This window comes from Orbicella franksi, chromosome 7, assembly GCF_964199315.1.
Source record: "Orbicella franksi chromosome 7, jaOrbFran1.1, whole genome shotgun sequence".
NCBI lineage: Eukaryota > Metazoa > Cnidaria > Anthozoa > Scleractinia > Merulinidae > Orbicella > Orbicella franksi.
The window spans coordinates 25232804-25260598 of NC_138151.1; the positions used below are offsets into that span (position 1 = coordinate 25232804).

General features: G+C 39.0%; 2 protein-coding genes across 3 annotated transcripts in view; both read left to right on the forward strand.

Annotated features, from left to right (window-relative positions):
* Positions 1–1557: 1557 nt before the first annotated feature.
* Positions 1558–8147, forward strand: LOC145493690 (uncharacterized; the record flags this gene model as incomplete). Its single annotated transcript, XM_081473156.1, has 4 exons — positions 1558–1570; positions 1698–2054; positions 6140–6399; positions 8040–8147. Coding segments are annotated over 4 exons (669 nt in total), but the record flags the coding sequence as incomplete, so codon positions are not given.
* Positions 8148–8934: 787 nt separating this feature from the next.
* LOC145492300 (immunoglobulin superfamily member 10-like) overlaps positions 8935–27795 on the forward strand; it is a 59960-nt gene continuing 41099 nt past the window's right edge. Inside the window, exons 1-6 of one of the 2 annotated variants that reach the window (XM_081471718.1) lie at positions 8935–9139; positions 12458–12718; positions 13347–13595; positions 16255–16515; positions 16638–16883; positions 17788–18048. In XM_081471718.1, the coding sequence (XP_081327844.1) occupies positions 8986–9139; positions 12458–12718; positions 13347–13595; positions 16255–16515; positions 16638–16883; positions 17788–18048 (1432 nt within the window). In that variant the 5' untranslated portion in view covers positions 8935–8985. Of the gene's footprint in view, positions 9140–11840; positions 12040–12457; positions 12719–13346; positions 13596–16254; positions 16516–16637; positions 16884–17787; positions 18049–27795 lie in introns of those variants that run through there. The other variant, XM_081471719.1, reaches the window with a different exon arrangement.

Consider the following 27795-nt stretch of genomic DNA (forward strand, 5'->3'; position numbering starts at 1 on the left):
AAACGGCTCCCACTGGTTCTACTCGGAGCACAGAAGAGAATATCAGAGCAAGCTTTGCACTGACCACTCGTCGGTTCACTTTGCTGAGATGACCGGACAACGAGCGTTACTATACGACATGTAAGTGTTGTTTGAACAAGTGAGCATTTTTACAAAAATAAAGCTGCTCATCATAACCAGAGACTGTTCAATTGTTGTTTTCTGTCGTTGTTTTACTTCTTAAGTATAATTTCTGCCTTCGTAACAAATATAATGTCTTTTATCGAAGCACTGTTTAGGTTGAGAATTTATTTATTTCGCTACGTGTTTTTTCGGCGCCGGAATGTAGCAAAACTTGTTATTTTAGTACAGTTATAACACTACTGTTGCTAACAATGGTCTCTGTGAGCCATATTTACTACACACAAGTTAATAGCTAGTTTCCATTGCGTTTGTCTGAATCACTGGGGAAGTTTAATTTGGGGCATATCTGTCAAAATTCCGAAGCAAAAATTTGAAAGCCAACTTACCGTCATCAACCCGTGCTCTGTTCTCTGATAAAGCACGCTCTTTCAGCCAATCAGAGCGCGCGTTATATGGAAACTTAATTATAATGATTATTAGTGCCGAAAGAAACAGCTTTCAGTTCGTCATCAGAGGATCTTCTGTGTGTTCCCTGAATCCTACTTACGATACTTTGCCTTCTGCTGCAGGCTTTATTAAATAAGTGATGTATGTAGCAAAAGAAATGTACGTTTAATTCAGTGAATTGTGTTTACGTACAAAAAGGTGTCTGGGCAGAGTGAGTAAGACTGACAGGATTGTAAGGCTGGCGCGCTATTCGCACTCTATATTTGTGCTTTTTTTTTTTTTTTTTAATTGATTCTGGGCGTGCAAACGTTTATTATAATAGCCCTTTTGACGGTTACCTTTGCTTATTTGCATTACAATAAAATCTAGCTTGTATGTGAGGCAATTTCGGGTTATTTTGTAGTTTTAGCTCGAAATTGCCTCGCATCCACGTTTGATTACATTGTAATGCAAATGAGAAAAATTAACCGTCAAAAGGGCTATTGCTCAGGTAATTCGCTTGTAAAATTTATTCATCGCGCAAAGAAACAATTTAATGACGATTTCCTTCAATGCTTTGCGACAAGTGTACGATATCCACAACTAAAGCTTCACAATCGTTGGGAAACGAATCAGTATTTTTCTCTCTTAGTCGTTTTAGAGCTATCATAGGGCTATACGACTCATATCGAGTTAATCATACTGCCTGGTGAGTTTTGCTTTGTAGATTTAATAAACAACCATCAGGTCAATACGAAGATCTGCTACTGAAGTACGCGAGAATTGAGCCAGTCTAAGTATTTTGTCCTTTTTCTTTCCGTGCATTTTGTTTTGTTTTGCTTCGTAGAATCGCAATCTGTATTTACATCAAAACCTTCAGATCCATTCACCGCTCTGAATGGTAACCTTGTCGACTTCCAGAGCTTGTGTTTTCATTCAGCAGCTTGAAAGTTGCAATGTTTTAAGCGCTGTACGGATTTTCTGTGCTGCTAAACTTGGTTGTGTTTTTTTCGTGAAGCAAGTGAGTATTCTCTACCTGAGTGTTTTTTCTTGGCCGCAGTTGGCTCGAATAACAAGCTTCGCGATCTAGAGTCGCGGTCTGTCAACTTCCTTTGATCAAATTATCACATTTATCGTTTGCTTTGTAGAATTGCAATCTACATTTACAGCAGAACCTTCAGATCCATTCACCGTTCGGGAAGGTAACAACATCTCTCTGGAATGGAGCTACGATCTCGCAGGTGCATTGTTCAAACGCGTTGAATTCACAGATGTTACTTCTTCTCCCATTGTCCGGATTTTAGAGGTGGTCACGTTTGACGAGACACTAGATGACTTGGACAACGGCTACATTGGTCGAGTACAAGTAAATGTAACTAGTACCCATACGTCCATTACGATCCTTGGGGCTAACAGAACAGTCGACAGTAAGAGATATGCGTTTGAGGATGTCCTGAGGGGCGGCATCAACCTGGCTCCTAGTGTAGTAACGATTTCAGTGCAGTGTAAGTACAAATCACGCTCAATTTTCACTTTTCACTATTACATAATGTGAGAAAATGTTTCAAGAATACGTTTGGGACATATTTCCTTTTTACTTGAAGGATTAAACATCACCTGTAACACAAGAACTTTTAGTGTACAGTCAGCGTATTGTATTGATTGGTTCACTCGTAGTTGTCTATTTAACAATTGGATCATAAATATAGACTCCACGTCGTTTTGAGGTAGAGCAAAAGCTGCTTTTTTTCGGGGGTCCCAGCAAAACAAGAAAGGGACGAGTGCAAACGGTTCAAAGTCATCGCGAAAATCAAGCCCACTTCTTTGTTTCGTACATATTTGCACCACAGGCATTTTAAATCAAGAGAAAACATTCTTCTAAACGCACAAATTCAGTTTGACTAAAAGGAGGAAATTACAATGCAAATATGCAAGCTCAATTAGAATTACATTACTGCCAGACTTTTCAAGGAAAAAAAAACATCTTGTCGTTTCAGTTTTTAGGGGGCCCTTGTAAGATGTTTATCATAGGCCAGGTCAGTATAAAAATCTAGCCATTTTTACACATGATCAGACCCCCACGCAAAATTGATGAGCTCAGGACTATATATGTTGCTGATAGCTGTCCTTGGAAGTGCTATGTTCCAAATAAAACGTAGAGTTAACGTAGATACACAAAAAAGCCTGCTTCTAGGTAGAGATTTCCCCGGCAAAACAGCAAGGTGTATTGTAATCAGTTCTATAACAAATGTTTGCTTCAGTGTAGTCATTAGCTTCTTAATGTGTTACCTTATCGTTTACTCGCTTATTTTTTACTTCATTTAGCGTCACAAAACCTGTCTGTATGGCAATATATGCGAAAGAACTTAATTCCCAATAAACTAAGGTCGTCAATTTTAAAATTGAAGAACTTTGAAAACGTTTCAGGTAATGCTAGATGTAAAAGAAACTGTTATTGTCGTCCTAAAAATAGCTATTTTATGCTAGTGTTCTAAAGGAATAGCTTGGCGGCTATGGCTTTACTATGGCTTGGCTTGGCAAGTTTGATGCAAACTCGTCTGATATGCCGCCGAAGAATACCAAAAAAAATATATTCGTTGTTTGGTCTCCCTATGGGTATTTTGGTTCGACCATGTCTCGCCAAAATACGAACCATGCATGGCTCGACCAAACTCGCCGGATATGCCGCCGAAACGTACCGATAAGGTACGATTAGGTATAAATACCAGGACTTACAGTAGACACGGTTTCTGAGTGGCTAATTGCGAATGTGGGCACAGTAACGCATGATATCAGGACAGTAAGTATGGCTTCTGATTGGCATATTGCAAACCTGGTCACGGTCACCTACGATGTGAAGTTACTGGCCTGATATGACGTCCCAGTAAGGTCAATACCTAATAGTATGTTTTCTGGTATAAAGTGACCTGTGCTTTATATTAATAGGCAGTAACGCAGTTGTATCCCCATGGTTTTTAATAAATGAACCAGGGTAAAAAATACCTCCTTACCTTATTACACGACACCTGCACGAAACGTTTCATTCGCGATTTTGAGGTGCGCATATTTCGCGACACTTAAATTCCGCGATTTTGGAAAAAAAAATTGTAATTTGAAGCACTTTAACTTGGCGTTTTTGAGTAATATACAATTTATTTTTTTGGCAATGTTCCTTTAACATGTTCTTAAATTTAGTAAATCGACTTTATCAAAGGTACAATAGCGTCAAAATTAACAAGAACGCAATGTCAACAGTAACAACAAAGTAGTTCATGCTTGCACATGAACTATTAGTCAGGTCAACTGACCGCAAAGACCATTTACATTGAAAATTATTTCCTATAGACTATTAAAAAAAAATGATACCGGTTAGAAACATGTATGTATTTATTAAATCCATTTTGAAATCACTGGTTATCCTTGCAATCTGATTGGCTCTCAGTGGTGCGATTTATTCACGAATCGCACCATTTTTTGCTGTAAATCGCATCTTTTTCTGGGCCAATGAGAATGGAACAGTAAAACAAAACAACCAATCAGATTTCAAGGTTGGTTTAAAGTAATGAATAAAATTGCAGAAAAATGAAAGGCAAAAAGCCATTGTGTGGAGAATTTTGCAACTACCATTGCCAAAACTTTGTTGTTATCGTTCTTTTTTTTTTTCGAAAAAAAATATGACGAATTAAATTAATTTCAGTTTCTGAATGACGATTATGAGCTCCTTCAGGCTGAAGACCTACTTTAATGGAAGTGTCCAACTTTCAGTGTCTATTTTGACGAATATTTTAGCGATTTTTCTTCAACATCTGCTCAATATCCGTATGATACCGAGTCCAGTAAAACATAAACAAACGAAAACCACACAACAACAAATTCAGAGCCGTCTCAAGAAGGTAGATGTTTCCAGGCTTCCGGTGGTTTCAAACGAAGCAGCCCAAGAGTTCAACTCTGTCGCTGTGAGTAAAAATAGTAAAAATACGCCCTGCTCCACAAAACAGTGAGTGAACAAACGTCTTACGAAGTTGGTGCCAGTCCCGCCATCTTAAAAATCATTTATCTTGAAACAAATGGCACGAGAAGAACTTGGCAAGGTCCTGAGTATTGAGTCCTACACCGAGATCACAAAAAGAAACGGAGTTGATAACGAGCTGGACTCCCATAAAACCATGCCATTAAACGGTATTTAAAAGAAAAAAAAAAAGTACTATCCACTGGGCATCGTGCACTCGAGGGAGTTTCACAACTCAAAAGAAATCAATCGCAGAATTACACAGGATGCACCTTCAAATTCCTTCTTCAAAGACAACGAAAGGTCTCAGCCTCAACCACAGAAGAAAGGAAGGCCTTCCATCATTGATTCAGGCGACGAGAACTGAACTTTTATGCGTGAAGTCGACTGTTTTCGTTGTGACTTTCTTCGCCATGCTCGAATGAGTTTTCGTCACATGACATCGTTTTGCATAATAAGTGAGACGTAAAGGCGTTTCCGGTTCCGCTATTTTCAACAAACCGGCTACTGGAACAATACACGAAAACCTAAAATTTAAGGCGATAAAATTGTTCAATTTCAAAATGGATCTAATAAAGTGGCAATTGAACTTCGTGTCGTGCAATTTTGGTCTGAAATCATACTTGTGATGTCAAATCAAACTATACAGGTCAAACTATACTATATATACATTATACGCAGGTCTAACATTTCATTTGTGTAGATGTCCTGATATGGATCAACAGGCGGTAATACAGTCGAACCTCTCTACAACGGCCACCTTGGAGACAGAGGAATGTGGCCGTCGTAGTTCAGAGAGGTGGCCGTTATATCAGGGGGAGGTAGTGTTGTAATATGACATCTGTTCAGTTTGTCCCGGAGTAACAACAATAATATGTTTTTAAAAATTCTTATTTTAGCCTATAAATAAGTAAAACAATCAAAATATATCAATGAAACGATAACTAAATAAAAACAGATCGCCTAGAGACCAACGACGCTTAGAACGGATCAAGTCTGGTGACCTTTACCAAGAGTGTGGTTTTGAATTCACCGTTCTTCAGTAATTGATTACCTGGCCGTTGTCGAGAAGTTTTTGTTGGCAGTTCGGACGCGTTCAAGTGGCCGTTGCCGCAGTGTAGAGGTGGCCGTTCTAGAGAGGTTAAAATAAGAGTGAATATACGGACTTTCTGTCGAAACCAAGAAATGTGGCCTTGTAGAGAGATGGCCGTTAGTGAAGGTGCGACTGTACTTCTTTTCCACAGTCCAGTTACTGATAAGATTTTGTAAATGTCTCGGTAGTAACAAACTCACTCATTCTTGATTGTTGAGAGAGTGTCACTTAATTTTCGCGTCATGTTATGCTCGCGACACTACTGTTGTTCGGGTCATTTTAATTTCGAGATGTCTTTTATATCGCGAAATTCGCGAAATTAACGTGTCACAAAAATTTCATGCACTAATTTAGGTACTGGTTTTCCTTACTTTATTGATGAGCTAGAACCAGCAAATATTACTGGGATCAACACTACAAAGTAACTTGTAGAAATGTATCCGCTTTGATTACAAAATTCACTAAATTATTAATTTCCTCTTGTACAGATGATCCAGAATTCACCAGTGTCAGTTATGATCAAGTTGTTATTGAAGGTGGTCCTAGTATTACATTAGAGTGTATTCCAATTGGTGAACCTCCGCCAATCATCACCTGGACGAGAGTGCTTGATAATGGCAGTGACAGCAATTTGCTGTTTACTGGAAGCAGTTTCTACTTGACAACAACAGAAGTTCTATTGGGACATATCGCTGTACTGCAAACAATGGGACTGCACCCAACCGCACTATTGCTGTGGAGGTTATTTGTAAGTTGTGTATGGATATGCAAACTAAGACGACTAATGGGTGGCTGCTTCGAGTAGTGTATACATATTTCCTATTTGGAAATCTTATGCAATAAGCCTGGCTTGATTATGTACTTGACTTACCAAAACCGATCGACCTCTGCACATTCGCCTGATCTTCGTTACATAAATTCGAATCATTACTTACCTCATTAGAGAGCACTGACAATAGTCTGATAGATGTACCTCAGGACAAAGCTCAACCCCAACTTAATATATTTGTCATTTGTTTTTCCTGATCTCTTTGGACTACGAAGAGTGATCAGCATTGGAATTAGATCCCTTAAAATTTGTTGCTTTATTGGACTAAAATTACCGGAATTAAGTCATATTTAAAAAGTACAATCTTGTGTTACCAGCACGCACAAAAATAGTAATTCTAATTATTTGACTTTTTTAAGTGGGAATTCAAAGGAATTCAATGTCAATATATTCAGCATCCAGGGAAATAAAATACAGTTAAATAGACGTTCAGAGAAAAATTAAAGGGTTTATTTCAGTTCTTCAAATTGCAAAAGAGTCCATTAAGAATAAAAGGCACACTGTAATGACAACATAGTAACGCAACGCTTGTCGTAAAAGCTTGACGCTGGTATACTTCAACATCTATCGTCAGAAGCGACTATTAAGCTCAATAATAAATTACATTTATCCTGTCTCTTTCCACATCATATTCCACAACAAGCAACACCACTGTTTGGGGCTTGCTCTGTTTGCTGGAAAGAGTGTTTGAGATAAATCAACAAGCCCAAATTTCCTTTTGGATAAACTTTGGCTATGTAACTAGCCACATAGCCGCTTTAATGATTAACTTCAATATCAATTACAGCCAAAGGAAAGGAAGCCCTACCCAGCAAAGGTGAGGGCAAAGTCCGCGAAATACGCCTCTAATAGTTAACGGTATATGTGGCTAGGACAAGGGTGGGTGGAGAGGGCAAAGAAAAGGCGACGATTAAGCTGTTTGCTTGTGATGAGTTCGTCGAAACCGCGAGGAATGGATAGCTCGCCTAGAAGGTTCCCAAAAAGTTCAATATGTCACACCCCCGATTGAAATGCCCTAGCCAGCTTAATACTTCAGTTAAATATTAACCGAGGGGCAGGATAAAATTTTTATTGTGTGAACAATAACTCCTTTACATGTAAAGGTAAGACTGGTACCTGATACAGAACAGAAATCTGCGGAAAATAGCTAAACATACCATACTTTAAAAGAAAAAGTGTCTAACTTTCAACATCTTCATCCAACGCAAGTTTAAATCACCAATCAAGAAGGCAATAATTATATGATCGTCAGCTTGCCAAGAATGTTAAATGCGCATGCTCTCATTTGATATTGTACCCCGTGTAAGTGAAATAAATTGCAATAGCTGATACGCGAAAGCTTTTCAAAATTAAAATGTTCCGTTTTCCTCTCACATATAAATTACCAAAGTCCCAGCATTTTCCATTGATAACTGCAGACACAACGCAACCGTTAAGTCTGTTTTTCGTACCATTACTTAGGGTCATAAACTGTACGTTTGTCTCATGAAGGATTGACAAGTAAAGTAATTACACGGCTGTTTATATCTAATGGTTTTTTATATTCATACTTCTTTTAGACAAACCAGAGAATTTCCAATTTGCGCCAAGTAAGATAGAAGTCTGCCAGGATAAAGTGATCAACTTAACCTGCTCTGCAGATTGTAACCCTGCAGTACAAACTTATCAGCTGTTTGAAAATGATACACTAGTGACTGATGGTAGTAACAGTCATGGAATGTGGAACAAAACAATGTCAACTGGTGGAGTTTTCACCTAAAAGTGTGTGGCTATTAACTTTGCGGGAACAGGACAAAGTGAAAGTGTTACTGTTATCGTCAAGGGTAAACAATATATTCTTTACTATACTGCCATTGATTATGTACCTAACTTATGTTTCCAGCTAGGTTACCACATGCTAGTACTGATTAGTATTTCAGATTTAGGGGCACAAGTCTATCAGTGTTATTGTACATTATAACGTACTACCCTCGGTAGATATAATGTTTCCTTACTTACTTACACAGTCCTGCATTTTCTTTCAATAATTCCTTGAAAAAGTAAGCTTCAAATGGGGTTTAATTCATTGTACACGTCATCAAAAAACGTTATACATTGAATTAAGCCTGGTTATATCCAAAAAAAAAATTGACTCAACGACAATCAGATTTACCTGGCATGTTAAAATCCAAATCGGCTTTTGATTCTAATGACGCGCCATTTCTAAAGTCATTTTAAGGCGTAAAATTATATTAATTGACACCTCATTTCAAACAGTCCACCATCTGGGATCCGTCATTTTCCATTTCAAAAGTATTTTTGAAATATATATCAGATCAGCTCCAAAAGTGATTCAAGAAAATAGAAATAAAAATAAAAATACAAAATATGGCCCTTTGAAACATTTTTACTTGGCTAAATTCATGTTTCTTTTTTATATTTTTGTTATCTTTTTCATTGTAATTTCACATTATAGAAGGTGGCAATGTGACTCTGTCATGTAACGCATCTGGAATTCCTCCATCAATGGTGTCTTGGATCAAGGTTGGTGGTCCTATGCGTATTAACGGAAATGAGTTGGTGTTCACAAACATTAACAGGATTGAAGCTGGAGAATACAGGTGTGAAGCCAGTAACGAGTGTGGTAATGCATCAGAGATGGAAAGGATTGTTGTACAGTGTAAGTTAACTATTACATGCACGTGCAATTTATTTGTATTGATTATGGAAAATACAGTGTTTAAATAACAAAATCAAAATCGGTCTTTTTTTTCAATGCTTGGTGTATAAGCTAGATGTGGTAATGCATTGCTCGTGGCTAGTCTTACGCAGGTCGTTTCGTCCCGGCCAAGAGACTCATCAGAGACCTTTCTGCTTGGCAAACTCGTTGGGCATCGTGCCCAAAGTCATGTTCGCTAACAAAATGATGACAGCAATCTCGCCTTTTATCGCATAAGGATTCCCGACCGCACAAATTCACGAGTGAAAATTGACAATAACGTTGACAGTTACTTATGATAATACATTGCGGCGCAAGACTAGCTGCGTAAGACTAGCGACAATCATCATCATCATCATCATCATCATCATCATTTTGTTAGCGAATGGGACTTTGTGCGCGATGCCCAACGAGTTTGCCAAGCAGAAAGGTCTCAGATGATTCCCTCGGCCGGGACGAAACGAGTAACTGTCAACTTTATTGTCAATTTTCACTCGTTAATTTTGCGTGCACTTCATGCTACAATCATAGTATCAAAAAACTGTCCAAGCATTGGTAAACACGCAGTCATCATTTTCGTGACACAATAGGTTACCACAACAACAGTGTGACCTGCTAAAAACACCCTTAATTACAGCTTTACGGGCTTATAATTCAAAAAGGGCACAGTAAAATTTTTATATATTATCAACTTTTGATAAGCATGATAAGACGCAACTTTTGTCAAAGTTTAAAAGAATTCTGTACACTCGGTTCAGAGCCACCTTAAATTTTCTTAACTGTTCTGGAAATGAGTCGATTCTGACCTGTTAAGTGAATAAAGACATCATTCCACTAAATGTTTCGGAAAATGAAATAACCTCAAACACGGGCAGAGAACCTATACACGGTACGTTTTGCATTATTTAGGCCCGGTTCACACGTCGCATTTCTGCCGTGTCGAATTCAATTCAACGAATTAAATTCGACAGAAATTCGACGTCTGAATCGGCTGCCGCATTTCTGCCGCACGTTCGACTGGTCTTGTCGCAGTATCCGACAGAAATGCGACACCGATTCAGACGTCGAATTTCTGCCGTGTCGAATCTAATGCATACATTATGTTAATGTATTGAGCATGCGTAAATGTTTTCCCGCTCAAGAAAAAGAAGAAACTTGGCCATTCTCGACCCAATGCAACCTGAACATATTGCAACACATACTGCTCCGTTGTCAGCCTTCTCCTTCTCGTTCCATTGGCGGTCAATTTTTTGCAAAATTAAAGTTCTTCGTCGCTCAGTATTTTCGTCCGCCATATTGAATACCCTCCGTTTAAAACATTTTCCGCTGCCTGACATACCCGACAGTACAAATTCCGAATTAAGTGCGACACAAGTGCGACGTATGAATCGACAGTCGCATTTCTGCCGCACTCAATTGAATTGAATTCGACACGGCAGAAATGCGAAGTATGAACTGGGCCTTAGGGTTGTAAAGTAAACTTATTATATACTGGTTTTATTCTCGGTTTTTTATTTGTTTATTGTTGTAGACAAACCAGAGAATTTCCCATTTGCGGCAAGTGAGATAGAAGTCTGTCAGGATAAAGTGATCACCTTCACCTGCTCTGCAGATGGTAACCCTGCAGTACATACTTATCAACTGTTTGAAAATGATACACTGGTGACTGACGGTAGTAACAGTCATGGAATGTGGAACAGGACAATGTCAACTGGTGGAGTGTTCACCTACGAGTGTGTGGCTAATAACACAGCAGGAACAGGACAAAGTGAAACTGTTGCTGTTACTGTTAATGGTAAGCAAAATAAGCTACATGTTGTGGTGAGGGCATGTAGTAAAAATCGGATTTGGCTAACAAGGGTCTTTTGTCTGTACATGTCTTTTTGGCTAATCTAAAGAAGCTATTCATACGGCATTTCGATGAAACTAAAACTTGGCATAGCTGTCACTGATTAGTATATATAGATGTACCACTTAAACCAGTGGATAGTGGTTTTCACACATTCTGATTCATTTGGCTACTCAAACTTAAAATGGTGTTTTGCTATTCCGAGCTTATGGAAGTCGTAAAGAGAACATTTGGTTTCTTCACTTGGTTCCCTACCATAAAGGAGGAAGAAATTTTAGCGGTGTATTAAACAGCTGTCACTTCTAACACAAAGAAAACTACATAATTCTTCTTGGAAGTATATAAACAGTGAGGCTTATCATTTGTTTCGGTGGAAAAATCGGAAAAGAATGATGTCCTTGAAGTTGTCCTTTGTTTTGAGTGTAATAAAGTCTGACCATTCACAAGCCACTAGGCCACTATGTTCAAATGTTAATCTCAAGCTCTCAAACAGACAGATCAATGATCTTCTGACGGGAAAATTCAGTTCAAGAGAAAATTAATAGGGTTAAACTCAAATTACATTAGACATTGCACATCATGTATTTCTATAAATTCCACACTTACTAAACACGAATAAGTCACACGTGTAAGTTAATGATTTGGAACTTAGTACTTTCGTGGTTATAAATAGTGAATTGGGTGTGCTGTAGGGGTAACGTTAACATCCTCAACAGGCTTGCCATTTTTTATGTTTACCAGCATTTTGTTGTATTTATTTGCAGTACCTTCGGCCATACAGCCAATACAAAATGTGAATGTAACCGTAGGAGGAAATTTGACTCTGTTGTGTAATGTATCTAGGATTCCTGCATCAATGGTGTCTTGGATCAAGGTGGGGGGGGTGATATGATTACTAATGAACATGAGTTGGTGATCACAAACATTAACAGAACTGAAGCTGGAGAGTACAAGTGTGAAGCCAGTAATCTGTGTGGCAATGCATCAGAGACAGCATTAATTAAAGTGCAGTGTAAGTGAAATATTGTTTCAGACTATTATGCTACTTGGTATATTATTATATATTTGTATATTGTTTAACTGGAATGGTTATGTTGAGGTGTAAATTAATTTATTAATGGTACAAGATTGTTCTGCTCAGTAGATTTTGATTACTTTTGAGAGTTTGGTTTCTGTCATTTGGAGGAAAACATCATGAGATACAAGTTGCAAGTTGGCTATCATGACATAAGAACCACCTAATATGACCTCACTATCTTATGTTGCTTAATCAAGGGAAACATTTTTAAATGTACATGTACGTGTACTGTTAAGTGACCTCTAATTTTCATCTTCATTGCGTAGACAATAGTTTTTGAAGTTTTGGTTGGGACGATCCTTTCAATAGTCTAATTACGTGTAAATTTATTTAATTGTGTTTTTTTCTTCAGATGCACCAGACAATGTGCAATTGGAAACATCTGCAGCTGATAACAAAGCATGCCGTGGTGATGTTATCAGCATTAACTGCTCAGCTGAGGCTGTTCCATCTGTGACATCATATCAGCTGTTCGAGAATAACATTGCTATCTTAGACACGTCAGGAATGTGGACCAGGAACTTTACAGCTGAAGGAACGTTCATCTACAAATGTGTGGCTAACAACTCGTTGGGAACAGGACAAAGTGAAAATGTTGTTGTTACTGTCAATGGTACTTTTTTTTCCCTTTTTCATTGGTGGCTTGTTAATTATATGTCTAATCCTTAAAAAAATTCTTTTTGGTATACATGTAGACATAAATGATGTATGTACATGGCTAACTCAGCAACAGAATTTATTGATTGACATACACTGCCATGTACTGTACTTTTACAATCATTTGAAAATACAGTACAGTGCAGCTGTTGAACGACTACATGTACATAATTATTGCAGGTCAAAATGGAACATAGGTTGAAATGAAATTCCTTTGTCTCTTAACCCTAATTATTCGTGATCCACGAATGATTAGGGTTAAGAGACAAAGGAAATTGAGAATCAGTCTAGGTTAAAATCATTTTAACCTGAACTTCATTTTGATCTACAACATACATGTACAGTAATCATTTGCAAATGGAGGTTGGATTCTCACAGAGTGCTCTTGGATTTGTTCAAATGCAACTTATATCAATATTTCAGGCAAAAAATAATTTTTAATATATAAATTTTATTTATTCAATTAAAGGAGGTTATACTCCAATCAATTTTTTTTTTTTTTTTTTTACATCCTGAAGAATGCCAGACACATCCTTATAAAGGACTTTCCCTTTTACTTATAAATTCTTGTTGTATTGTTTGAGTGGCTTCATCCATGCAACCAATAGAAAAACAGACAGTAATGGAGGGTCACAATTTGACTGCGTTGTGTAATGCATCTGGGATTCCTCTGCCAATGGTGACTTGGATCCAGGTTGACGGCGGTCATATAAGTACTAATGGAAGTGAGTTGGTGTTCACAAATATTAACAGGAGTGAAGCTGGAGAATACAGGTGTGAGGCCAGTAATGAGTGTGGCAATGCGTCAGAGACAGTAACAATTGAAGTGCAGTGTAAGTTATGTCTTTAAACAATAGATATTTTTGGCTGGCTGGTTTGTTACTTTACAAAGATTACAATATTGTCAATTGAAATATTTTTCTTTAGGTTGTATTTGTGTTATATCTTTTTTGAAAAAAGCAGTGTGGGTGGATTTACTTTTCGCAGTGGTATGGTCTTGCATATATGGCTACAAAATAAGAGAATTGGTTCATGCTAAGTGTGTGTATATAGAGTTTTGGATGCATGAGAACATGAGAGAAACGTAAGAGTTGCTCAAGGCACAGCCGAGAGCAACTCTAGCTTCTTCAGTGCTCACCAAACTTCCAAAGTGCATCCATAACTCGATATGTGCACAGCTAAAAGTATGAATCAATTCTTTTACAACATAGCGACAACAACTTGGGCACTTAAACATGTTTTATTGCGATCGACTACAAAGTTCCACAATGCATTGTGAAGGAAAACAGAGAATCCCATTGCCTGGTTAAAACACACCACAATCAGTTAAGGAACAATTGAATGAAAATGCTTCATCTGGTTTCTAAAGTTGTCAATGAAAAATTCGCTTCTTTATATTAATTATACTGAAAATGTAGACAAATAAAGTCAAAAATACTCAATGAAAATGTACTTAAGAAATAAAGAAGCCTCGACTGTGCTCTGTTCTGTTGTAAAGCACGCAGGAAGTGGTAGAGCACTCAAGAAGTGTAGGGGAAAACACGAGACGAAGTCGAGTGTTTTTCCCCACTTCTTGAGTGCTCTACCGCTTCCTAAGTGCTTTACAACAGGACAGAGCACAGTGGAGGCTTCTATATTTGTTTTATGATAAAGAATCCAACAATTTCCCCCACGCATTCGGCTGAATATTCAAACCAAAATTTATTTTCCAAACGATTAAAAGAGGCGTCAGCCGTGCTCTGTTCTCTGATAAAGCACGCCAAAATAAGCCAATCGCAATCCTTTTTAGAATTGTTCAAATAACTTGTTTGGCTAACGAAGCGTCAGCTGTCAGTCACAAACTGGACTTCAGCTAAACTTTCAGTTTCGAGTAGTTTCGAGCGGCTTTCGAGAGAAGAACGATGCATTCAAAGTTCGCTTTTTAGTTAATTTTGAAATAAGAATCTAAAGGCAGGTAAAGCTTAAGGTTTGTAGTCCAGAGGAATCCGGCCATATTGTGGCTAGTGAAGACGTGCACTTTTCCAATGGAAATTACGAAACCAGGAGCTCAAAGCTTGCGGGTGAAAATGCGAAATGCTGAGTTGAATTTGAAAGGATCTCCCGCTTGCAGCCGCTTGCAGCAAGATTGCTGGAACTAGCGTAAAAGTTAGACAGACTAAACTGTTCCCACTGGTTCTACTCCGACCACAGAGGACAATGTCTAGAGCAAGCTTTGAGCTGACCACTCGTCGGTTCACTTCGCTGAGATGACCAGAGAACGAGCGTTACTACACTGCATGTAAGTGTTGCTTTGAGCAATTGAGCACTTTTGCAAAAATAAAGCTTTTCATCATAAACAGAGACAGTTCAATTGCTGTTTTCTGTCGTTGTTTTACCTCTTAAGTATGATTTGCGCCTTCGTAACAAATATAATGTCTTTTACCGAAGCACTGGTTAGGTTGAGAATTTGTTTATTTCGCTACGTGTTTCGTTGGCGGGAATCTAGCGAAACTTGTAATTTTAGTACAGTTTTCACACTACTGTTGCTAACAATGGTCTCCATGAGCCATATTTACTGTAGACATAGAGCTCGTTTCCACTGCGTTTGTCTTAGTCATAGCGGATTTTTAATTTGGGTCAAATTTGTCAAAATTCCGAAGCAAAAATTTGAAAGCCAGCTTACTGTCATCAACCCGTGCTCTGTTCCTTGATAAAGCACGCTGTTTCAGCCAATCAGAACGCGCGTTATATGGAAACTTAGTTATAAAGATATATAACCATTATTCACCCTCAGCAACGTTTTTAGCACAAGTGCTAGTGGGGCTGAACAAACAACTGAAACAAATAATTCATATTGAACTTAGCAATGTAAACAGACAAAGTCAAAATACCCAAGTTTTAGTAAACATCTTAGCTTGGCAAAAGTCAAAGGCTTGAAGTAGGGTTTGTATCGTTCCGAATGATGTTCGCACAGCCGGAAGTTTAACAGAAGGAACTTGCATTAAACTCAACGGAAGTTTTGCTGCTAAAATGAAACTGCCCTCATCGTGTTATGTACTCACGGCTGTGCGTACACAGATATTTCTAACACGATAGCTCAATAGGAATTAGGTAAGAACGGTGTGCGGACTTTGTTACAAAAACATTTCATTCATGCAATGTGAATTTATATCGCAATCTTACACACAGTGCCACATTTCATGAATTTTGTTTCCATTACTTATATTATGTACAGTACTGTATTTGAGTTTTAAGTGTCATACAGAATTGAATAGAGGCAGGTGTACTAATTTGGTCTCATATGCTGTACATGTAAATCATTAATGCTACTTTTACTCTTAAAGTACATTGTAAAGTTTAAATCACACAGTAGGCTAAAGCTGATGGATCAACGACTTGATTATTGGACTATGTGACTTAAAAAAGCGTGCTGAGTGAATTGTAACATGTTAACTAATGCACTATTTGCTGCACACATACCGAACTAAATGATTCAAATGAATCTTTTCTCAGTCAAACCAGACAGTGTGCAATTGCAAACATCTGCAGCTGATAACAAAGCATGTCGTGGTGATATTATCAGCATTAACTGCTCAGCTCAGGCTGTTCCATCTGAGATATCATATCAGCTGTTGGAGAATGGCTCTGAAGTATTAGAAAAATCAGGAATGTGGAGCAGGACATTATCAAGCGGAGGAATGTTCATCTACAAATGTGTGACCAATAACTCTCTAGGAGCAGCATATAGTGAAAGTGTTACTGTAACTGTTGATGGTAAGTAAAAATTGCTATCTTGTTGTGTACCAAGCAGTTTATAGTTTAGGTACATGTGCAATGTATCACACTAATGCGATGAGGGGTAAACTTTTACCTTTTGTATTAATTTACATGTACAGTTCCTTCAGCCATACAGCTAATTCAAAATGTAAACATAACAGAGGGAAGCAGTGTGACTCTGTCATGTAATGCATCTGGAACTCCTCCACCAATGGTGTTTTGGATTAAAGTTGGCAGTCATGTGCGTTTTAACAGAAGTGATCTGGTGCTCACAAATATTAACAGAAGTGAAGCTGGAGAATACAGGTGTGAAGCCAGTAATGAGTGTGGCAATGCATTAGAGACGGCAACAATTGTAGTGCAGTGTGAGTATCAAGTGACTGTTACTTGATGCATCGAATATAATGAGTCATGAGAAGGCCGCTTTTCATTTCAAAGCTGGATATCTTAGTAAACTTCTTGCCCATCCTGTGATAAATACGTAAACGTGAAATGATCAAATTCTGCATACAATACTTTTGGAAAATGGGAACCACCATGGTATCTGGACATATTTAGGCAAAGCTTGATTTCGTAACCTGATAGTTTCTCTGAATAGGGCCAGAGAATGAAAATAACAAACAAAAAAGGAAAGGAAAAAAAGTGCAAAGTGAAGATCAAATAATCATAGTTATAAATTAATTAATACTAAAAAAGAAGCCTTTATGCAAATTAAAATAGTTTGCAGGTAACAATTGCTTCATGCGTCTTTGTGATTAGAAGTGTTGATTGATTGATTGACTGATTGATTGAATGATTGATTGATTGATTAGTAGCAGTCATGTAAAATTAAACACACACGTGTATTAAGCTAGCCTGCGAACGCAGACGTATTTCCGGCTGTCGCTTGTCTCCGCCGAAAACAACGTCTGCGAACCCGAGCCAGAAAACGATTTCTGTGACGCAATGACTTTTGTTTCTCCTTGGCCAATCAGATTTCATGATAGAATGAAACTCGAGTGCTCCTCGCAGCGAATACCTCGCGCAGTAGTTCTGGGGCTACATGAGCTAAACTGCGATTGGCTTAAAATTCCTACGGCACAGAAATCGTTTCCTGGCTCGGGTTTGCAGACGTTATTTTCGGCGGAGACAAGCGACAGCCGGAAATACGTGTGCGTTCGCAAGCTAGTATTAAGCCATATTTATCATTATTAATCTTTTTTTTTTTTTGCAATTGTAGATACGTGTAGGAGTTTTACGTGATAGTTACATGTATATACTTGTTTGCAGTCCCACCAGAGAAGGTGCAGTTCGAGACATCTGCCGCTAGCAATAAAGCATGTAAAGGTGAAACTATCAACATTAACTGCTCAGCTGATGCTGTTCCATCTATGACATCATATCGGCTTCTGGAGAATGGCTCCGTGGTATCAGACACATCAGGAATGTGGAGCAAGACATTATCAAGTGGAGGAGTGTTCATCTACAAATGTGTGGCCAATAACTCTTTAGGATCAACAGAAAGTGAATATGTTACTGCTACTGTTAACGGTAAACATTTATTTCTTTAAACTACTGTGTATTGTTTTTTTTTGTTTTTTTTTTAATATGAGCCTAAACACTGCTTAGATTTATTTCCTACCAGCTATGCAAAGTAACGTACAGTACTGTACATGTATGTAAATACACCTCCGACCTAGGCATGCTCAGATTTTACCATTTGCCAATGAATAACATTTTTAATACTCATGAGGAGGTATTCCTGAGGCTCTCGTGGTTTTTCACAAAAGTCAATACACTTTTCTCCCTTTTAAAGAACCGCTCATAACTTGGTGGGATTCAATAATCTTATATGTAATTACCCAATGTTTTCATGAGGGATTTTTACAAAGGTTTTAAACTCTACTGAATTGAATGTTGCAATATTCTTAAGTAAGCCAACCAAAGTTTGACAATAATTGACCACCTTATTAAGTATGGTTTAGCTCATTAACCAACGAGAAATATGGAAAGCAGGTGATGTCGATACACCTTGGCTGCACATTTCCAGGTCTTCAGTAAGAAAGCGGGAAATTTTTTAAACGATTCCTTCAATTGAACAGACAATAAGAGCAAACTTTGACATTTACATGTGCGCAAAGATAATTGTTGAAATTCAGGAATCTTTCTTTCATCGTCAAGTACCGTTGAGTGTTTCTTTTTCTTTATCAGCACGGCAGCTCAAGAGTACTGTACTGCAAATACCATTTTGCCTTCAGTCGAGCCAGAAGAGGCTTAACAGCTCCGTAGCACATCTCTTAGGGAGGTGGTCAAAACTATGTTACATGCTAGGGACCCACGTTTTGGAGGGAGGGCTATATAAGAGGCCATGGGTCTCCTGAGAGAGGTGGGGGACTACTTAAGAGGCCATGGGTCTCCTGAGGGGGTGGGGGGCTACTTAAGAAGCCATGGGTCTCCTGAGGGAGGTGGGGGCTACTTAAGAGGCCATGGATCTCCTAACGGAGGTGGGGGCTAGGTAAGAGACCACGTGTCTCCTGACAGAGGTGGTTTAGGGTGCGGGGGGGGGAGAGTCTGGACTCTATCCTAATGTATATTGCAAGCTCTATTGTGATTGATATTCATTCGCCTTCATCAATTCATTCAATTCAGTCATGCTGAAAACTTACCCTAACCCTAAAATTGATCCTCTATGTCTTCTATGGGCATTTAGAAGGGACAGGGTTTCATTGGAGCAGTAAGTTCTACATGTTAGACGAAAACTTTCTTTGTCAGAATGAGTGACTGAATATTATTATCCTGAGTGAATATTACTTTTATTATTAATTATTTTATTATTAATTATTTTACAAATTTTATTGTCAACTCCCCATGGGGCCTTTTCAGAGACAATAAGAATGATAAAGATAATTAAAAAAATACTCAAAGATTATCGATAAACAATTATTGAAAACCTATTTACATATAAAAGTTATGACATTAAAAATTGATTTAAGAGGAAGGCTTTCATTTTACATTTAAAAATTTTATTTTATTATTAATTAAATACATCTCATGAAAGCGCAAAACTTCTACTTAATTCACACAAAAATACAAGCTGTTAGATGTATAATCATTTTTTCCTTAAATGATAAGCCAAATTCAATGAACACAAAGCCTACCATTAGTGGTCTTATTGTGTAGGCTTCTACTTCACACACAAAAATACAAACTAGTGGATGTAAAATCGATTTTTTTTTCACATGATAAGCCAAACTTAATGAATACATAGCCTATCATTAGCGTTCTTCTCGCATAGGTTTTTTTTATCTAACAATTTTATCTGGCAACCTTAACTGAAATATTTAGCTGTATACATATTAAATGTATAATTTGCAGTATTTCAATGTAAAATGGGTTGACTAGCCTACACTACCTTCTACTGTTCGTGACATTTGTATATTTGCCGTTCTCTGTTTGGTCACTCAACCTTTTTGTTGCTTCACTCGGTTTATGAAGGGTACTTCATGTTGTGTTATAAGGAAGAATTTTATTAGAGTTGAGCCGTAAGACCTGCTATGGCAAAATTTTTAGAGGTCATAGGTCTGCATGATTTCCGCTGTTATCTGCACGTCGCTTCGTGGATGACACCTTAGTCATTTGCCATGTATTTATGCATTTTTTAGGCTCATTTCTATTGCAAAATATGTTTTTTAGTCTCGAAGTATTTCCCTTCGCGGAACAAAATATGAAATTTACCGTGAAAGTGTTTCTTACTTGCATTTTATATTGTGACACCGGACCCGGCTGTGATTCTAGAACTGTTTGCAAGTACAGGAGGTTGATTCTTATCACGGATATCATATTTGTCCTCATACATTTTTTCTTCGAAGACACCGTAGCTTGGAGAAAACTATACGTTTCTCCAGAAACATTCTTATGTTTCTTGCAGCTATCTGATCAAGCTTATGTTTCTCGAGCTCGATGTAAAATGGCTAGCCTACACGACTTCTACGGTTCGTGACATTTGTACATTCGCCGTTCTCTGTTTGGTCACTCGACCTTTTTTTCGCTTCACTCGTGTTTATTAAGGGCATTTCATGTTGTGTTTAAAGGAGGAATTTTAAGTAGAGTTGAGCCGTTGGGCCGTGCTATGGCAAGTTTTTAGAATTAATAGGTCTTCATGATTTCCTTTGTTATCTGCATGTCGCTTAGTCAAGTTTGACACCTCTGTAATTTGCCATGTGTTTCAAAAATTTCGGCGAGCGCGAAACAGAAGAATTCGGAGAGCAAAGCGATCGGGGCGGGGACAGGGGAGCCTGTAGACTTTGTTTTTGATGTGCCTAACTACCCTTGGTGATAAGCCTGTAACAAATCAGTCAATGAGGTAATTAGACCTGTCAAGAAGCTACATTTTCGGTACTTGCAAACAGTTTTAATCGAGCTAATCAAATAGTCGGGCCGGGCGTCATAATATAGAGTGCAATTAAGCAACATGTTCATGGAATATTTCGACACTTTGTCCCCTCCAGAGCCAATATTTAGAGAGCTTAAAACATATTTTGCAATACTGAAATGAGCCTAAAGAAATTATAAGTACATGATAGAGGTGTCAAACTCTGCGAAGCGACAAGCTGCGGAAAGTCCGGAAACCATGCCTTTGACCTCTAAAAAAATTCCTATAGCACCCCCAAACGGCTCCACTCCACTAGATTCTACTTAAAATTCCTCCTGGTAACAGAGCATAAAGTACTCTTTAGAATCACTTGTGAAATAACGAGAGGTCGAGAGACCGAAGCTTAAAAGAGAACGGCAACTGCACAGTTGTAACGAACCGTTGGAGTCGTAAAATTTTACAAAGATCTGTCAAATATTCATCTCAAAGATGTCGACAATCAGCGATTTAACCAATCATATCATGATACCAGGAGCTGGTATCACAGAACAGCGGCATCAATAGAATGTCTACAGGCTCCCCCGCTTCGTTAGGGCTCACCACGAGCCTGTTCGCAGGCTACTGGTGAAGAGGCGCCAAGAAAGTGAACCTGCCCTGATCTCTGTAATTTTGTCATTTCTGCGTCGATCGTCTGAGCAAAGTGAAATACCATTGGTCGAAAAGCGGAAAAGGCAAAAAAACTGTCAATCTAGTATGTTTGATTAGGAGCGATTTTAAAAATCCCCATGGAGTCGGTAATTTACCGCACAATAAAAAACAAGTCGTCCACATTTGGAGTCAGAGGAAGAGTTGAGTGCGCGTATTACTGATGTTTTAACAAAGTTCTAGTCTATTTCTGGTTAAATTTCATACTAAAGAGGGAGCAGGAAATAGCAGTTGAAATGAATCAAGACGTACTTGTCGTGTTGCCGACTGCGTATGGGAAGAGTTAAATATTACAAACGTAGCCTCTCGTAGCCTGCGAACAGGCTAGGCTCCCGGCGGGGACGGAAAAAAATTTTGGCAAGCGTGAAACAGAAGAATTCGGAGAGCAAAGCGATCGGGGCTCACCAGGAGCCTGTTCACAGGCTATTCGTCTGGCGGCTTCACTGCTCGATTTCGCGCTTGTGGTTATGCCGCGCGCACTTGTGCTCCAACGTGAGCCTGCTCGCAGGCTACTTCGCGGCTCTCTCAGGCTCTCTTACGGCTCTCTCATGCGGAGAAAATCAAGAAGAGAGAATAATCAAGAAAAACCTCTGGGACCAGGGTATTGACTGTTTTGCGTGTTGTATATGCCATGGTCCGGCTTAGTTCAGCATAAAACATAAAAACATATCTTGCATTAAAAATGAGTCCAAAAAATGCACAAACACATAACAAATTACAGAGGTGTCAAACTATGCAGATAACAGCGGAAATCATGCAGACCTATGACCTCTAAAAAGTCACGGCTCAACTCTACTTAAAATTCCTCCTCATAACATATCATGAAGATCCCTTCATAAACACAAGTGAAGCAACAAAAAGGGCGTGGGACAAAAACGGTTACAGAAAGATTCTAGCTACTCCAGGTTACGCATTGAAGAGAAAGCCAGTCAATTCTGTGGTTTGTGCGTCGATGGTTTTTAGCGATATAAAAGCTGATTAATCACTATTACAGTAGTCCACAGTTTATGGGTTGTGCCTAAATCCTACCGCTCAGAAGGACAACCGAGGAGTACTAGGAGCGAGTTTCCGAGTCGAGCAGTTTTCGGAAATTGTCGGCTGTTCCAATATGGCGGACTATACCAGTCACATAAATATGCGAATTGCCAGTGGTAAAACTATGTTGATCAACAAGACAAGTACGTTTTCATTTACCTGACATGTTAAGAATAATGTGTTGAGAGTAAAGCAGTGAATTGTTCGGCAAAATGCTGTATATTTCTCTAGGTCTCTTCCCGTCTAGTTCGCAAACCGTAAATTTGCACGCTAACATGACATTGTAGACGTCTTTGACTTAGGCACAAGAGTTGTTAAATACTTCTTTCCTTGAGGACAATTTTTTTATTGAGCTCTTGATTCGGGGGATCCCCGAATTCAAACTTCCTTTGCCTTGTCCAGGGGCACCCAACGACCGAATCTTTCCAAAGACGTCAGAAGTGTCGTAAATGGATTTCTCTATGTTCTAGAAGGCTTTTTAGTTAATTTGGAGATGCCCTAAAAAATATTTATCTGTTCGGATTTTTAAGGGGAACTTTCGTCGTTTCGAAAATTCTAGGGTCCTTTTTTGAGTCATCCGAAAGTTTTAGCTATCCTGATGGATCTTGTCGAAAGTTCGAGGACATTGAGAGACCATATTTTCACTAGAAAATTTTAGGGGAAGTTTTTCGTTATACGTGTGCCTATCGAAATTTCGCGAAAATACTAGGCAATATAAATGTTTATCCGAATATTATAGGCGTTAAACCTATTCATCCGAAAACGTTAGGGGGTGTAAATTATACGACAGGATCGAGTACGCGGTCGTGGCCCTAAATTTGACCGCTAATTAGAAAAAGAAAGACATGTTTTTTATTTTAACCCAAAAAAGTGACGCAAGACTCACCCTTTCTTGTTTGACCTTTGATTTCATACACTGAAGCCCTTTGAAAACTCCTTTGACAAGCCCTTAGACATTTCAGTGACATTTGAAATGTCAAGTTACGTTGTCTAGGGTCTATGGATACATTATGGGCACAATGCTGTAGTCGAAGCATCGAGCATAATGCCAGCATAATGGGCATCTGTTCAGCATAAAGAGAATAATAATAATACTAATAATAATAATAATAATAATAATAATAAGGAAAAAAATTCAATAACTGTAATGAGAAATGTTCACTTTCAAGTGCTTTTAGTAAGGATTTAGCATATTCAAAAGCTTGGTTGCTTTTTTCAAAGCCATAAACTGATCGAAATATCCTTATCGATGGAGGGTTCCATAGAAATAAGACATTTGACATTTTGATCGAGCGTTTTTGGGCATTACTTCAGATTACTTGTTGTTTATTGCTTGTAAAATCGTAACTGATGCAATAAAATGTTGTGTTTCTGACTTATGGAAGTGTGTTTTGTCTGCAGGGATGGGAAATGTCATCATATATAACCAAGATCAGTTGAGCATAATGCTACCTCTCGAGCATAATTTTTAGGCATAATGCTGTTGTTTTGTGGGTGACGCTCAAAACATGTCAAAAGCATAATGCCCAGAATTTTCAAGGATGTGTCTCCAGCTAACGTTGTCACTCGACACAATTCCTCTCTAACTATTAGCTGTTCACTTGAATGAACTGAAAACTTCGCTAATCCCCCCTCGTTCATTTGACGCATACTGAAAAATCTTTCGTGAGTAGGCTGATTCAATGATCGGGGGAACTCCCTAACATAGTCTATACAGGTAAGTGCGGCCCCAAAGGGTTGGGTTTTCAGCCATTTTGGTCATAAATAGGGCATCGATTGTGGCCATTTTGGTCATAAATACAGTATGGTTTTTGCACTCTAGTCTTCAACTGGGTATGTTTTTTGTATAAACTAGTTTTTCTGGTCATAAATAGGCGATGGAAAATCGCCGATTTTGGTCATAAATAGGGTAGCGTAAACTTCCGAAAGTAACGACCCTCGTTACTTTCGGGAAGCAAGAAATATTATTTAAAGTTGGTACGCATGAGCTCTTTTTTACGGAATAAAAAACCGGAAAGGGAGGGGGGGTGGGTTCGCTACTTTGGGAGGGGTCGCTGGGTTGAGCTCGCTACTTTCGGGATTTAATAACGGCCACAAATTTTGACGTTACTTTTGGGGGATCGCTACTTTCGGGGGCTCGTTACTTTCGAAAGTTTACGGTAAGGGTTTTGGGAAGCAAACCGCACATCCCCACCCAATTTTTCTTGGAGTACCCCCCCCCCCCCCGAGATTTGATGTCGGGCCAAATTGAGTTTCCTTTGAGTCAGTCGTTGTTCCGATGTGTTTCTGGTGTTTTCTATCACTGCCACAGCTCAGGCAGCTGGACAGTGTCTGAGTGTACTGGGTTTTCCAGGAAACTGAGAGGAGGTCTGCTTGAAAATTTCGTTTAAACTTTCGTTTATCTGATTGTTCGGTCTTGCACGGCTTCTTTGTTAGCCCGGGTTGAATCACCGTAGAGAGCGCTGAAAATAAACACTTTACACCAAGTCTGCAATAGCGTCTGGTATGATTCGTATTTACCCTGGGCGCTAGAAGTTTTTCTTACACGGTTTCTGGTGTTGGTCATGTCTCTAGTTATGTCTGTATTGTAACCTGCACGTCTCAGTGACGTCTTACAAAGAATACGCGGCCTTACGGACGGACAGATTGTCGTTCTCGACATAGGCTCGATTACCAGCCGCTGTTCGTGAAAAGAGCCCGCGCTCCTCCCCCGAACTCACGGCTGGACTCGTGGACTTGGCATTGTTAATTTCAACCAATAAGAAATCTGCCTGCCTGAATCGAGCAGGCTGCATAAATTAGCTTTCTCGCAGTAGCAAAGGAGTTGTTCGATATGAAGTGCGATCGCATTAGGGGGATATTTAACCAAATACCGTCAACTGATGAAATCTTACCTGATCTAAACCATAGTAGCATATAGAACACGAAAAATAGTCAACAGACTTATACGTTAGAATCTATATTTGAATCATGTGGTACCAGAATATGAGATAACGAACAAAGTAAACAAAGGGAGGAATAAACGCAAACATCGATTTCAAGAAACAAAACACCCAGTCAAATTGATGTGTACCTTAGTCTTCTTGAAGAGAAGCAACACCAGTCTCTGGCGAAGCCAGACAAAATTAAATTTTAAATGAGCCAAAGCAAACCGAACAAGTAAAACATAAACATGGTGTCAACACCATTTACACCAACATATGTGTGACCTTTGACATGACAGTTGCTACAGTATAGTCAAACCGTTCTGCTCTACTTTAAAAAAAAAAAAAGAAAAAAAAAAAAAAACCCTTCTATAGAACACAGCATGTAAAGCCCTTCCGCAACAATAATGTGAAAAAAACGCCACAAATTTTACGAGCCGTAGGCGTCATGTGTGCCTGCCTATGATTGTCATCAGATGACATTTCCGGCCACCTGAAGCGTCGCAAGAATTACATTATTTTGAGACGTCACAGACATGCTTTGCCGCTCACGCGTCCAGCCGTCTCTTCTCGGGGAGGAACGTAGACCGGACTCGAGAAAGCGGCGGAAATCGAGCCTATTCTCGACAGTGAAAAGCGCTAAAAGAGAGATTCAGTTGTTGAGCATTTCCAGATACAAGGCTGTAATATCCACCATTACACACAACAGTAGCGTCAAATAAACGGCACGACAGCGAAGACTTCGAATTAGGAACCTTTTTCACGGGAGTATAACGTAGGGTTTAGTCCCGCAGAAACCATGAATTCGAACCAAAGCAGATCTGTCATGTCACGCGAATGTATCATCAGTGTCATGTCTTCACGTGCCGGTCCATGTGATCACAGTGGGCGATGCTCGCTGTGATTGGTTTAAATGTAACCTAATAAAATTGATCAAAGTTCAACGAGAACAGTGAATGAAACCGTTCTGTATCAGAGGTTTTCCGGGCTTTTTCTCGCGACTTCGCCGATCGTGGCTACGGCCTCCGGCAGCCGAAGCGAAGCGAAGTATTTTCGTTTGCCTCGCGCGAGTAAAAACCTCTGGTACCCAGGGAACGTCGAGCCTGACCCGGGGCCAGCCTTTATACAGATCAAAAACTGAAAACATGGGCTAGAAAGATGACAAACAAACAAACAACAAAAAAATTGAAAGTATAACAGGTATAACGGATGGTGGTAGGTCCTGATGGAACCCAAAGAAAAGTGAAACAAACGGTTATTTGACTGAAAGTTCCAACCATGAGCTTTTAGGCCACTGTTTACATCTAAGAATTGACGAAATTTCAACCCTTCTCGCCGGGTCAACCCGAGTCTCGACAAGGGTTACCCGGCAAGGGGGGCTGACCCGGCTTGACTACTGCTTTCATGTAAACGCTTATAACAATTTGACTGTAAAAGGGTTGCCCGCCGCGGCGATTCAACCGGAGGAAAAACCACCCGGGGTCGTGTAGAGGGCCTTACACGGAAATTTCGTAGAATGGTGGAAAGATAACTTCAAAATATCTAGATGCACGTTTGAACATTGTCCGAGTGATTGGTCCGGATTTGGCAAACAAGGATTAACCGATGTCTTTGTGTTTTGCCATGACTCGTACGTAAATTGAAAACAAATGTTGCCGGAAAACGTGATAGAATGAGACCGACGCAATCTGGACACCACGGGATGTGAAATAATATGCGACCGCAAGCGGATGTATCTGTCATCTCGACCTCGATTACCGACTTAAACCATGCCTGATCACATGGTAAAATCGAACTTTTACCTCTGTTATCTTTCTGTTATCTTGAGCGGCGCTCGCACACACACAATGTTTACCAGTAAAAAATCAAGTAAAGCTTAAATATCCATCTTGTAAATGTTGTAAATTAATTCTGGCTGGAAACGCGATTACTGTGAACTGAGGTGTGCAACTTGATCCTCTGACTGCGTAGAGAACCTTTTTTTGTTTGAAAAATGAGAATTAGTTGTTTATTAAAATTTCACTTACCTGCAAACAATAGTGGTCTGTTCTGCTGTCATTTTTAGTGAAATTAGATCGTTGTTCTTATCCTTTGACGCTCCCTTTCCCACGTTGAGTTGTATCCGTTGATCTGGTCGCGGAAAATTATCATAGCTGTCATATTCTGCCTAGATACATCTGGTCATCTGGAAATTACGTTTCTCGGTACGTAGAGTCTGTTCACATTTTGCAATTTTTTGCTCGAGGCTGCAGCGTCAAAATA